The sequence below is a fragment of the Eimeria necatrix genome, genomic scaffold (assembly GCF_000499385.1).
Source record: "Eimeria necatrix Houghton genomic scaffold, Enh_scaff275, whole genome shotgun sequence".
NCBI classification, from domain to species: Eukaryota; Apicomplexa; class Conoidasida; order Eucoccidiorida; family Eimeriidae; genus Eimeria; species Eimeria necatrix.
The window spans coordinates 30244-41761 of record NW_013653309.1 but is presented as its reverse complement, the minus strand read 5'-3'; the positions used below and the strand labels follow the sequence as shown (position 1 = coordinate 41761).

General features: G+C 57.3%; 4 protein-coding genes across 4 annotated transcripts; 2 read left to right on the top strand and 2 right to left on the bottom strand.

Annotated features, from left to right (window-relative positions):
- Positions 1-1047: 1047 nt before the first annotated feature.
- Positions 1048-3580, top strand: ENH_00037530 (phosphatidylinositol-4-phosphate 5-kinase, putative; the record flags this gene model as incomplete). The annotated part of the gene is made up of 6 exons (XM_013580544.1): positions 1048-1067; positions 1341-1427; positions 1648-2132; positions 2473-2731; positions 2981-3057; positions 3471-3580. 6 exons carry the CDS (start codon positions 1048-1050, stop codon positions 3578-3580), a joined length of 1038 nt encoding a protein of 345 aa, XP_013435998.1.
- A 136-nt stretch (positions 3581-3716) lies between these two features.
- ENH_00037520 (hypothetical protein) lies at positions 3717-4028 on the bottom strand (the record flags this gene model as incomplete). Its single annotated transcript, XM_013580543.1, has 1 exon — positions 3717-4028. One exon carries the CDS (start codon positions 4026-4028, stop codon positions 3717-3719), a length of 312 nt encoding a protein of 103 aa, XP_013435997.1.
- A 284-nt stretch (positions 4029-4312) lies between these two features.
- ENH_00037510 (hypothetical protein) lies at positions 4313-4621 on the bottom strand (the record flags this gene model as incomplete). The annotated part of the gene is made up of 1 exon (XM_013580542.1): positions 4313-4621. One exon carries the CDS (start codon positions 4619-4621, stop codon positions 4313-4315), a length of 309 nt encoding a protein of 102 aa, XP_013435996.1.
- Positions 4622-4978: 357 nt separating this feature from the next.
- On the top strand, positions 4979-7330 carry ENH_00037500 (hypothetical protein; the record flags this gene model as incomplete). Its single annotated transcript, XM_013580541.1, has 3 exons — positions 4979-6225; positions 6601-6763; positions 6968-7330. The coding sequence occupies 3 exons, from the start codon at positions 4979-4981 to the stop codon at positions 7328-7330; spliced, it is 1773 nt and encodes a 590-aa protein (XP_013435995.1).
- Positions 7331-11518: the final 4188 nt, after the last annotated feature.

Sequence of the window (11518 nt, the reverse complement as noted above, 5' to 3'; positions counted from 1 at the left end):
CTGCTGCTGCTGCTGCTGCTGCTGCTGCTGCTGCTGCTGCTGCTGCTGCTGCTTCTGCTGCTGCTGCTGCCGCTGCTGCTGCTGCTGCTGCTGCTGCAGCTAGGGTTTCTGCTGGACGAGCCGCTGCTGCTGCAGCTGCGGCGCTTCGAGTTCCACTGCGCCCCTTTGCTGCCGCCCCGTCTTGTTGCTGCTTTTCAAGACTTGGCCCCCGACGCCTTCGAATGCGCCAGAGAAGTCGCCGGAGTTCCCGAACATGTCCGAGGGTTTGCGAGGGTTTGGGGGTTTACGAGGGTTTGGGGGTTTGCGAGGGTTTGCGAGGGTTTGCGAGGGTTTGAGGGGTTTACGAGGGTTTACTAGGGTTTGAGGGGTTTGCGAGGGTTTACGAGGGTTAGGAGGGTTAACGAGGGTTTGGGAGGGTTTGGGGGTTTTTCGAGGGTTTAGGAGGGTTAGGGGGGTTTACGAGGGTTTGCGAGGGTTTGGGGGGTTTGCGAGGGTTTGCGAGGGTTTGGGGGGTTTACGAGGGTTTACGAGGGTTTGGGGGGTTTACGGAGGTTTACGAGGGTTGGGGGGGTTTACGAGGGTTTAGGTTTTGGGGGGTTTACGAGGGCTTGCGGGTTTTAGGAGGGTTTTGGGGGGTTTACGAGGGTTTACGAGGGTTTTGGGGGTTTATGAGGGTTTAGGGGGTTTATGAGGGTTTACGAGGGTTTAGAAGGGTTTACAAGGGTTTACAAGGGTTCAGAAGGGCTTCGAGGGTTTACGAGGGTTTACGAGGGTTTACGGGGGTTTGCGAGGGTTTACTAGGGTTTAGGGGTCTTTTATTTTTTGGAGAAAAACACTTAATAGTAATTATTATTTATTATAATATTTACAATTAAATTTTTTATTTATATTTATTTATTATTTTATTTATTTATTTATTTATTTATTTATTTATTTATTTATTTATTTATTTATTTATTTATTTATTTATTCATTTATTTATTCATTTATTTATTTTTTTATTTTTAGGAATACAGATCCAGTTTGTGCTCTACGGACTTCTCCTTTATGGAGTTTCACTCCAACAGGTAAAACCGCAAAAACAAATATTTAATTATTTTAATTATTTATTTATTATTTATTTTATTTTATTTATTTATTTATTTATTATTTATTTTATTTATTTATTTATTTATTTAATTTATTTATTTATGTATTTGGTGGATTTGTGAGAAACAGAAGAATGCAGCAGTGGCAGTTAGGTGGAAATTGGAAGAAAGGATCAAAAGGTACAAAGCCAGGGTTTAGGGTTTAGGGTTTAGGGTTTAGGGTTTAGGGTTTGCGAGGGGTTTGCGCTGCAGCAAAAGCGGGCAGTTCTTCTTTTTTTCCCACGACGGCAAATTTCTTATAAAGACAATTTCAAAGGCCGAAGTGGAGCAAATACTGCGGTAAACCCTAAACCCTAAACCCTAAACCCTAAACCCTAAACCCTAGCGGTGGAATGGAGGGTTTCTTTCTCGCAGCATTTTTCTCCCTGGGACTCAGTAGGGGAGTTGGGGGCGTCCAAAACCCCAAGCCTCTTTTCTGCGTCCAGCCCCTGACCCTAAACCCTAACCCCAAACCCTAAACCCTAAACCCTAAACCCTAAACCCTTGTTTTTTTCTGCAGAATCCTCCCCGCATACATTGACCACATCCTCAGTACCCCCTTGTCTTTGCTGACGCGCATATTTGGCATTCATAGAGTTGAACTTTACACCCAAGCAACCCCTGACGCGGACGGGGGCCCCTGTGGGGGCCCCCCCGGGGGCCCCCCTGGGGGCCCCCCTGGGGGGCCCCCTGGGGGCCCCCCTGGGGGCCCCCCTGGGGTGTTTTGTGGGAGCCCCTCCGGGGGCCCCTGCTGGCTGCCCTCTAGGGGCCCCTCTGGGGTCCCCTCTGGGGGCCCCTCTGGGGGGCCCTGCGGTCCGGTCCCCTGTGGGGGCCCCTCGGGGGGCCCTTCGGGGGCCCCCTCAGGGGGCCCCTCGGGGGGCCCCTCAGAGGGGGCCCCTGCAGAGGGGCCCCCCTCAGGGCAAGCCCCAGAGAGCCCTCAGCCAGGGGCCCCCCGGGGGGCCCCTGTGGGGTGGGCTTTGAGGGCCCCGGGGGCCCCCCTTGTGGGTACGAGGGTTTGCTGCAGCCCTTTAGTGCGAGTGGAATGGAGTCGGAGCAGTGGGGGCACTGCCACCTAGGCTCAGGGGAGATTTCTCCTGCTGCTGCTGCTGCTGCTGCTCCCGAGCGGCGAATTTCCTCTCTCGCCTCCAGCAGAGCAGCAAAAAGAAACTCCAGATACAGCAGCGCCCAAACTGATGTTGCTGCTTTGCTGCTGACTGGCGGCTCTTTAATGGAAAGGCATTTCCAGCAGCAAGACTTTTGCTGCGGCCTGCAGCAGGCCCCTAGGTCCAGGGGGGCCCCCCCGGGGGGCCCCCCTGGGGGCCCCCCGACTCCTGTTTAAGAACAGGGGACTTTTGTTCGGGAGATTGGAGGAACACTTTTAGCAGCCAAGGATGGTATGAAGATGAGCATTCGTTTAGAGTTATGGCAACAGATAACGGGGCGCAGCAGCAGCAGCAGCAACAGCAGCAGCAGCAGCAGCAGAAGCAGAAGCAGAAGCAGCACCGGCAGCAGCTGCAGAGGCCCCGCACTTACCTGCAGGGACAGTCGCCCGAACATGGGCTGCTGGCGATGCTGAAGCGGAAACACAAACGCAGCGAACCCGAGTGCGCTGCTGCTGCTGCTGCTGCTGCTGCTGCTGCTGTGGTGCTGCTGCTGCTGCTGCTGCTGTCGCAGAATGGCTGCTGTTGGGGTCGCGTTGTGGGTTGAGCACTGGCTAAAACAGCAGCAGCAGTAGCGATTTGCGCTGCTGCTGCTGCTTGTGCTACTGTTGCTGCTACTGCTGCTGCTGCTGCTGCTGCTGCTGCTGCTGCTGACTGGCTTGCTGCTTTTGCTGCTGCCTGTGCGGCCCTCAGGCTCTCAGCTTCGCCAGACATAAAGACACAAGAGTCGCAGCGCACTTTGGTAACTGCTGCCTATTTCATTGCAATGGGTGAGCAGCAGCAGCAGCAGCAGCAGCAGCAGGAGTAGCAGCAGCAATAGGAGCAGCAGCAGCGGCAGCAGGAGTAGCAGCAGCAGTACGAGCAGCAACAGCAGCAGCAGCAGCAGTAGAAGCAGCAGCGACAACGAGGTGAATTGCAAAAGCACCAACAAGAATAGCAGCAGTAGGAGTAGCAGGAGCAACAGTAGCAAGAGCAGCTGCAGCAAGGAAAGAGCAGCAGCAGCAGCAGCAGCAGCAGCAGCAGCAGCAGCAGCAGCAGCAAAGGCCGCTGATTCCTTTTGTCCATTAGCTCTTCTCTGAAGAGCGTCAGAGTCTCGCCACAGGACCCAGGGTTTGGCATTTTCAACTTAAAGGCTAGGGTTTAGGGTTTAGGGTTTAGGGTTTAGGGTTTAGGGTTTGTGCAGGCAACGCGTTTGACCCTTCTTTGGGCCTAAGTGAGGCATATGACATAAAGGGCAGCACTGTTAGCAGAACAGCAAAGGAGGGGGACAAGGTCAAGAAAGATGTTGGTTAGTTGCTGCTGCTGCTGCTGCTGCTGTTGCTGCTGCTGCTGCTGCTGCTGCTTCAGTGTTTGTGGCTGCTGCTGCTGCTGCTGCTCTACTGGCTGTAGGTGTGCTCGCACCATACTGCTGCTTCTGCTGCTGTTGCTGCTACTGCTGTTGCTGCTGCTTTACTGGCTGCGGCTGTGCCCGCACCACATTGCTGCTGCTGCGCTGCTGCTGCTGCTGCTGCTGCTGCTGCTGCTGCTGCTGCGTTAATGTCTGTGGCTTTGCTCGCACCACATTGCTGCTGCTGCTCATCTGCTGCTGCTGCCGTAGTTCCCCGTCGTTGCTGTCTGCGGCTTTCCTTCCCGCGCCAGCCCCTGACCCGACTTCCCTGCTGCTGCTGCTGCTGCCGCTGCTGCTGCTGCTGCTGCTGCTGCTGCTGCTGCAGACTGGCTGCAGTGTGGGCGGAAGCTGCATCTGCGGGAAGATGAAGCGCGCATTCTTTTAGCTGCTCACGAAAGAGACTGCAAGTTTTTGGAGGGTTTGGGGGTTTTCGACTACTCTCTGCTCATTGGCATTCACGAATGGTTTGCTGCTGCTGCTGCTGCTGCTGCTGCTGCTGCTGCTGTTGCGGGCTTGCTGCTGCAGTTGTTTGGCTGTCGCTGCGGTTGTTTTGGTGCCACTGTAGTTGTTTTGCTGCTGCTGCAGCTGGTTTGCTGCTGCTGCTCTCTTTCGTCTGCTGCTGCGGCTGTATCTGCTGCTCATGCTCCCGTCGATGCTGCTGCTGCTGCTGCTGCTGCTGCTGCTGCTGCTGCTGCTGCGGTCACTGCCAAAGGAGATGGTGGCTGCTGCTGCGGTGGCTTTTTTTGCCGCCGCTGCTGCTGCGATTGGTGCTGCTGCTGGCTGAAGTACCGTGGATGCTGCTGCTGCTGTTGCTGCTGCTGACGCATCTGTGAGGGAGTTTGCCTTGCAACTGCTGCTGCTGCTGCTGCTGCTGCTGCTGCTGCTGCTGCTGCTGTTTGCTGCAGCCTGCAGAAAGAGGGCAGCCGTCCCGTCTCCAACCCAGACATTCCTAGTCGGGGGCCGCTGAGGGACTATACAATGTGAGCGCCAAACCCTAAACCCTAAACCCTAAACCCTAGCTGGCGGGTGCTCCAGGAACATGCTTGCTGCGCTACTTCTGAAACTCCAGCAGAAGCTTCAAACCTTTCCTGCAGCCTAAATTGAGTCGGCTAAACCCTAAACCCTAAACCCTAAACCCTAAACCCTAACCTCAAACCCTTAGCCTGCCGCCGCTAAGCGGCACGCAGCAGCCCGCCTCGCTGCCTGCCAGCGCTGCGTAAGCCCTAGACGGCCAAACCCTAAACCCTAAACCCTAAACCCTAAACCCTGGGGGCGTTGCGCTGCTTAGGAAGGCCCACTTGTCCATGGAAACCACCCAAAGCGAGGGTTTGATGAAAAGTGCAGAAAACACTTTGCTGCAGGCGCTGCGGCTGCCCACGGCGCATCTCCACCAGCAGCAGCAGCAGCAGCAGCAGACCGACTCCCAGCAGCAGCAGCAGCAGCAGCAGCAGCAGCAGCAGCAGCAGGGAGTGGCTCGCTGCGAGTCTGCTGAGGGGCCCCAAAAAGGGACCAAGGGGGCCCAACTTGCTTCTCCCCCTGCTTCAGGAGGAGACTCTCCCTCCCCATCATCGGGAGCAGCAGCAGCAGCAGCAGCAGCAGCAGCAGCAGCAGCAGCAGCTCCTGCAGCAACGGCTGCAGGAGGGGGCGGGACGCATGAGGGCCGGCAGTCTGCGGAGAATTTGCTGCTGCTGCAGCAGCAGCAGCAGCAGCAGCTGAAGCCTCTCAAAAGCTGCGAGCTTTTGCCCTGCAACGACGGGCAGCTGCAGCAAGACAGCAGCAGCAGAAGAAGCCCCAAGGGGCCCCCCTTGGGGGCCCCCATCGAGCAGCAGCAAACTGTGAGGCCCAGCAGCAGCCCAGACGATGTTGCCCTGAAAGGCGGCGCCCGTAAACACATTAGGAAGCAGCAGCAGCAGCAGCAGCAGCAGCAGCAGCAGCAGCAGCAGCAGCAGCAAGGCGCGGCTACGCAGGAGACAGAAGTCAAGCGCCTGTTTCAAGGGTCCCCAGAGACAGCAAGCGCTGTTGGAGATCCAGCAGCAGCAGCAGCAGCAGATGCTGCAGCAGATGCAGCAGCAGACGCTGCAGGGGCAGCAGATGCTGCAGCAGCAGCAGCAAGCAATGCAGCAAATGCAGCAACGGGGGCTGACGGGAACCCCGTTTTCCGGGCAGCTTCTTTTGAAGCGCCGCCCACGCAGCAGCAGCGGCGCCAGCAGCAGCAGCAGCAGCAGCAGCAGCAGCAGCAACAGCAGCAGCAGCAGCAAGCTGCGGGTGTTCGTTGTTTGGTGCTGCCGGGAGGCGACTCTGTGCCGCAGCAGGCGACGAAGCTCCGCAGCAGCAGCAGCAGCAGCAGCAGCTGCAGCAACGCGTGCTGTTGGGCCCCCACGCGGATTCGCTTTGGCCCCTCAGGCCCCGGGGGGCCCCCGGGGCTCAAGTGGAGAGATACCCGATTTCAAAAAGGGGGAAGAAGCAGCGAAGAAGACAGCGAGTTTGGAAGAGCAGTTTATTACCCTTATGGACAGAGTGTGGCTCTTTCAAGGACTTTCACGCAAACGAGGTGTGTAGGGTTTAGGGTTTAGGGTTTAGGGTTTAGGGTTTAGGGTTTAGGGTTTGGGGCTTGAGCTTGGGGTTTGGGGGCAGGGGTGGGGGTGCAGGGTCATAGGGTCTGCCGCTCCAGGTGCAGAGCTAGGGCTCGGGTTTCGGGGTTTAGGGTTTAGGGTTTAGGTTTTAGGGTTTAGGGTTCAGGGTTTAGGGTTTACTGCAGCCATGGGGGGATCCTGCAGGGATCCGTCGCACAAGCTTTGGACCTGGAGGTTTCAGGTTAAGGATTTCAGGCCCAGAGTTAAGGGTCTAGGGCTCGGGTTTAGGGTTTAGGGCGCAGGGTTTAGGGTTTAGGGTTTAGGGTTTAGGGTTTAGGGTTTGTGTGCTGCAGCACGCCGTACCTGGGGGCCCCCGCGCTGGACGGGGGTTTTGGCTTGAAGGCAATGAGCGAAAGCCGCAACGAAATTTATTTTTTTGGATTAATTGACTTTTTGAGTCCTTACAGTCCGCGGCGTTACTTCCACACCTTTTACAAACGACTCAAGTCCACTGCGGTGTAGGGTTTAGGGTTTAGGGTTTAGGGTTTAGGGTTTGGGGTTTGGGGTTTGGGGTTTGGGGTTTGGGGCGTAGGGTTTGGGGTTTACGGCGTCCCGCGCAAGGGCCAGAAGGCTGCGGGACCTCTTGCGGGCCGCCCGGCTTCCAGGGTTTAGGGTTTAGGGTTTAGGGTTTAGGGTTTAGGGTTTAGGGTTTGCGTGCAGGTGCGAGTTTGGGGAGATTTCCCCAGTGCCCCCGCGTTCTTACGCGCGGCGGCAAATAGAGTTTGTGCGGCAGCAAGTAATAGAGTCTTCGGGGGCCCCCTCTTCTTTCAAAGAGCAGCAAAAAGGGGACAAAGAATAGGGGCACCAGCAGCAGCAGCAGCAGCAGCAGCAGCAGCAGCAGCAGCAGCAGCAGCAGCAGCAGCAGCAGCAGCAGCAGAATCAGCAGCAGCAGCAGCAGCAGCAGCAGCAGCAGCAGCAGCAGCAGCAGCAGCAGCAGCAGCAGCAGCAGCAAGGAAGCAGCTTGAAGCACGAACGCGCAGCGAGGGCGCCGGGGGGCCGCCAGACAGCAAAGGGGGCCCCTAGGGGCCCCCCAGGGGCCCCCCAGGGGCCCCCAGGGGGCCCCCAAGGGGCCCCCTTTTGGAGGCTTTTGGGGCTTTTGCTTCTTTTCAAAGCCCCCTGGGGGGCCCCGCAGGGCCCCGAGATATAATCTTCGCTGTAGGGGCCCTCAGGAGCCCTTGGGGGCCCCCAAGGGGCCCCCAGAGGCCCCCAGGAGGCCCCACAGAGGCCCCCAGGGGGGCCCTCAGAGGCCCCCAGGGGGGCCCTCAGAGGCCCTCAGGGGGCCCCCAGAGGCCCCCCGGGGGCCCCCCAGAGGCCCCCAGGGGGCCCCCCAGAGGCCTCCTGGGGGCCCCCCAGAGGCCCCCTGGGGGCCCCCCAGAGGCCCCCTGGGGGCCCCCCAGAGGCCCCCAGGGGGCCCCCTGGGGGCCCCCACTAAATGAAGTGCTGTGGGGGCTCGCCTTAAGAAGTATTTGCTACAGGGGCCCCTAGGGGCCCCCCAGTCTCTACAGGAGGGCCCCTGTGAGGCCTTTTCGCAGTGTGTATGGCCGAGTAGCAGCAGCAGCAGCAGCTGCTGCAGCAGCAGCTGCTGCAGCAGCAGCAGCTGCAGCAGCAGCTGCTGCTGCTGCTGCTATGTCGAGCTAGGGTTGTTGTCTTTGCCGTTTTATTTGGAGACGCACTGGGGGCTCCCTGTCTCTCAGCTCGGGCAAACAAACAAACAAATATATAAATAAATAAATAAGCAAATAAATTTTGTTATTTATTTATTTATTTATTTATTTATTTATTTATTTATTTATTTATTTATTTATTTATTTATTTATTTAGCTCTATTGTTTAGTTTAGGTAGACTGGAAAGGCAGAGTCTCGAAGCAGCCAAAGCAGTCTTATAGCAGCAGCAACCCACGCGGCGCTGCTGCTGCTGCTGCTGCTGCTGCTGCTGCTACTCCTGATTTGCTGCTGGTGTAACTCGCCGCAGCATGCAGCTACGCAGCAGCTGCTGCTTCTGTTACTGCTGCAGCTGCTCTGCTGCTGCTGCTGCTCTGTGCAGTTGTGTTGCTGCTGCTGGAGTTGCAGCTGTTCTGCTGTTGTTCTTGTTGAAGCAGCAGCAGCGCTGCTGCAGCTGCTGCTGCTGCGTATGCATTTGCTGCTGCTGAGGCCGTCAGCAGCTTTCGGCCACATTCACAGCTGCTGCTGCTGCTGCTGCGCTTGAGCAGTTGCTGCAGCTGCTGCATCTCAGCTGTTTCTGCTGCTGCCTATCGTGCTGCTGTTTATACTGCTACTGTTGCTGCTGCTGCCGCCTCCTGCTGCTGCTGCTGCTGCTGGTATTCCTGCTGCTACTGCATGTGTTGCTGCTGCTGCTGCTGCTGCTGCTGCTGTTCTGTATGACTCCGCAGGCCTGAGTGTCGCCGTGTCTGTTTGTGTCTTTTTGCTGCGCGCTGCTGCTAGCCTCTGCAGCAAAACCCTAAACCCTAAACCCTAAACCCCAAACCCTGTTTCTGTCCCGCTGCTGCTGCCTGCGGCAGCAAAACCCTAAACCCTAAACCCCAAACCCTGTTTGTCCCGCTGCTGCTGCCTGCGACTCGCTTTTCGCTAAATATCTATTTAACTCAATTAATTCGAATTAATTTAATTAATTTAATTAATTAAATGCAATTAAATTTAAATTAAATTAAATTAAATTAATTAATCTTTTTAGAATTAAATTCATATCTCCCTCCGTTGCTACGCAGCAGCAGACACAACTGCAAAATGCCTAATGAATAAATAAATAATAATTAAATAAATTGATAAATTAAATAATTATAAATTATAAATTATAAATTATAAATTTTAATAAATTAAAGAGAGACGAAGACACAAAAAGAGACAGAAAGAGACATTGCAGGAGACCCACGCGCGCAAACAGCTCCTGCTGCTGCTGCTGCTGCTGCTGCTGCTGCTGCTTGAAGCAGCTCTTGTTGCTGCCGCTGCTGCAGCAGCAGCAGTTGCTTCGAGCAGCAACAGCCGCAGAAGCAACAACGTAAAGTGCCGTAGCGGCAGCAAGAGCAGCAACTGCAGCGGCAACAGCAGCTGCTGCAGCAGCAACTGCCGCTGCAGCAGCGGCAGCTACTAAAGCAGCAGCAGAAGCAACTACTGCAGCAGCAGCAGCAGGAGCAGCAGCAAGAGCTGCATAGAGGCAGGCCAGCGCAAGAAAGGAAAAAAACAGCAGCAGCAGTTGCTGCTGCTTATGCTGCGGTGGCCGCGCAGGAGGCTGCTGCTGCTGCTGCTGCTGCTGCAGCTGCAGCAGCAGCTGCAGATCCAAATGGTCAATGAGAACTAGGGCAGCAGCAGCAACCGCTGCTGCTGGCAGCTGCTGCTGCGGCACAAGGAACTGCTGTTCCTGCTGCTGCTGCTGCTGCAAATGGTCAAGGGCAGCTAGTACAGCAGCAGCAACTGCTGCTGCTGCAGCCAATGAAGGAAAACGCTTCGTCAGTGAGAACACCACATGCTGTTGCTGCTGTTGCTGCTGCTGCTGTTGCTGCTGTTGCTGCTGCTGCGAGCCCAACCCTGTACGGCTCTCTGCACAGCAGCAGCAACGAGGGCCGGCGCCTGTTGGCAGGCTGTCGCGGCAGCAGCAGCTGCTGCAGTCACAAACGCAGCAGCAGCAGTACACGCAGCAGCAGCAGCAGCAGCAGCAGCAGCAGCAGTGAGGAGGGTATCCGTTTGGCCGCAGTTGCTGTCTCGGCCGTCGCCGCTGCTGCACCTGCTGCTGCACCTGCTGCTGCTGCAGCCAGCGCCACTCCTCCGACTCTCGCTGCCCTGCTACCGCTACCGCTGCCGCTGCTGCTGCTGCTGCTGCTGCTGCTGCTGCTGCTGCTGCTGCTGCAGCTGGCCTATGAGGGCCTGCAGCAGCCGCTGCAGGTTGTGCAGCCCAAAGAGATAGCCCTCGTCTCTGGGCCGTCGAGACAGCAGAGACACGTGGGCGAAGTCCACCATGTAAACGGAGACAGAAGCAACTACTGCGTCTTCTGCGCAGCTGCTGCAGCACCACTCCCCGCTGCTGCTGCTGCTGCTGCTGCTGCTGCTGCTGCTGCTGCTGCTGCTGGGGGTGGCGGGCGGAGCTGGTCCCGCAGCTCGTGGCCGCGACGCGCTGCTGCTGCTGCTGCTGCTGCTGCTGCCACCAGGACTGCCACCGTCGCCGGCGGCCCTGCTGCTGCCGCCACTGCTGCTGCTGCTGCTGCTGCTGCTGCTGCTGCTGAAGGGGCAGCAGCGCGCAGCATCTGGGGGCGGGGGAGGGTCTGCGTCATAGACCAGCAGCAAAGAAGAGCCGTGGAAGGCGAAGAGGGACTGGGAGCTGAAGAAGGAAAGCACCGGCAGCAGCTGCTGCTGGCACTGCAGCAGCAGCCGCAGCGTCAGTTTGCTGCTGCTGTTCACTCCGAAGAAACTCTCAAACAAAGACAAGAAAGCCCCGTCGCTCTTCAGCGCATGCGCAGCAGCAGGCGCCAGCAGCACGGAGCCCGGCGGCGGGAAACGAGCTGCGTCGCTCCCTGCTGCTGCTGCTGCTGCTGCTGCTGCTGGTGCTGCTGCTGCTGCTGCTGCTGCGCGATCTCCTGCGGCAGCGGGGGCAGCAGCACACTCGCCGGAGGAAGCAGACACCCGGGACCTCTCCTTTAAGGCTTCTGCTGCAGCAGGAGCTGCAGCAGCTGCTGCAGCAGGAGCTACAGCGAGCGCTGCAGCAGGAGCTGCTGCAGCAGCTGCAGCAGGAGCTGCAGCAGCAGCGGCAGCAGCTGCAGCAGCAGCAGCAGCAGGAGGGGTTGCTCTCGGCCTTGTCTTACAAGGCGCCGCTACGCCGCAAACGGCAAAGCCATGAGTTGCAAAAGACCTGCAGCAGCAGCAGCAGCAACAGCAGCAGCAGCAGCAGCAGCAGCAGCAGCAGCAGCAATAACAACAGCAGCATTGCTGTTCTGTCATCTTTTTTGCCCGGGTTTTCTTGTCTGGGTGCCTTCGCAGCTCCCGCGTGCGCCACTGCGCCTCTAGGGTCCAGGGGCTAGGGTTTAGGGTTTAGGGTTTAGGGTTTAGGGTTTGACCTGTTTTCAGCCTTTTGCTGCATGCGCCTGGCCTTCACAGGGTCTGAAGCTTCGCTGTGCATTTGCCGCCCCATCTTCAAGTCCATAATGCATGCAGCCCCGAGGGCCCCACAGACGTCCAGCAGCTGCACTGCGCAGCGAAACAAGC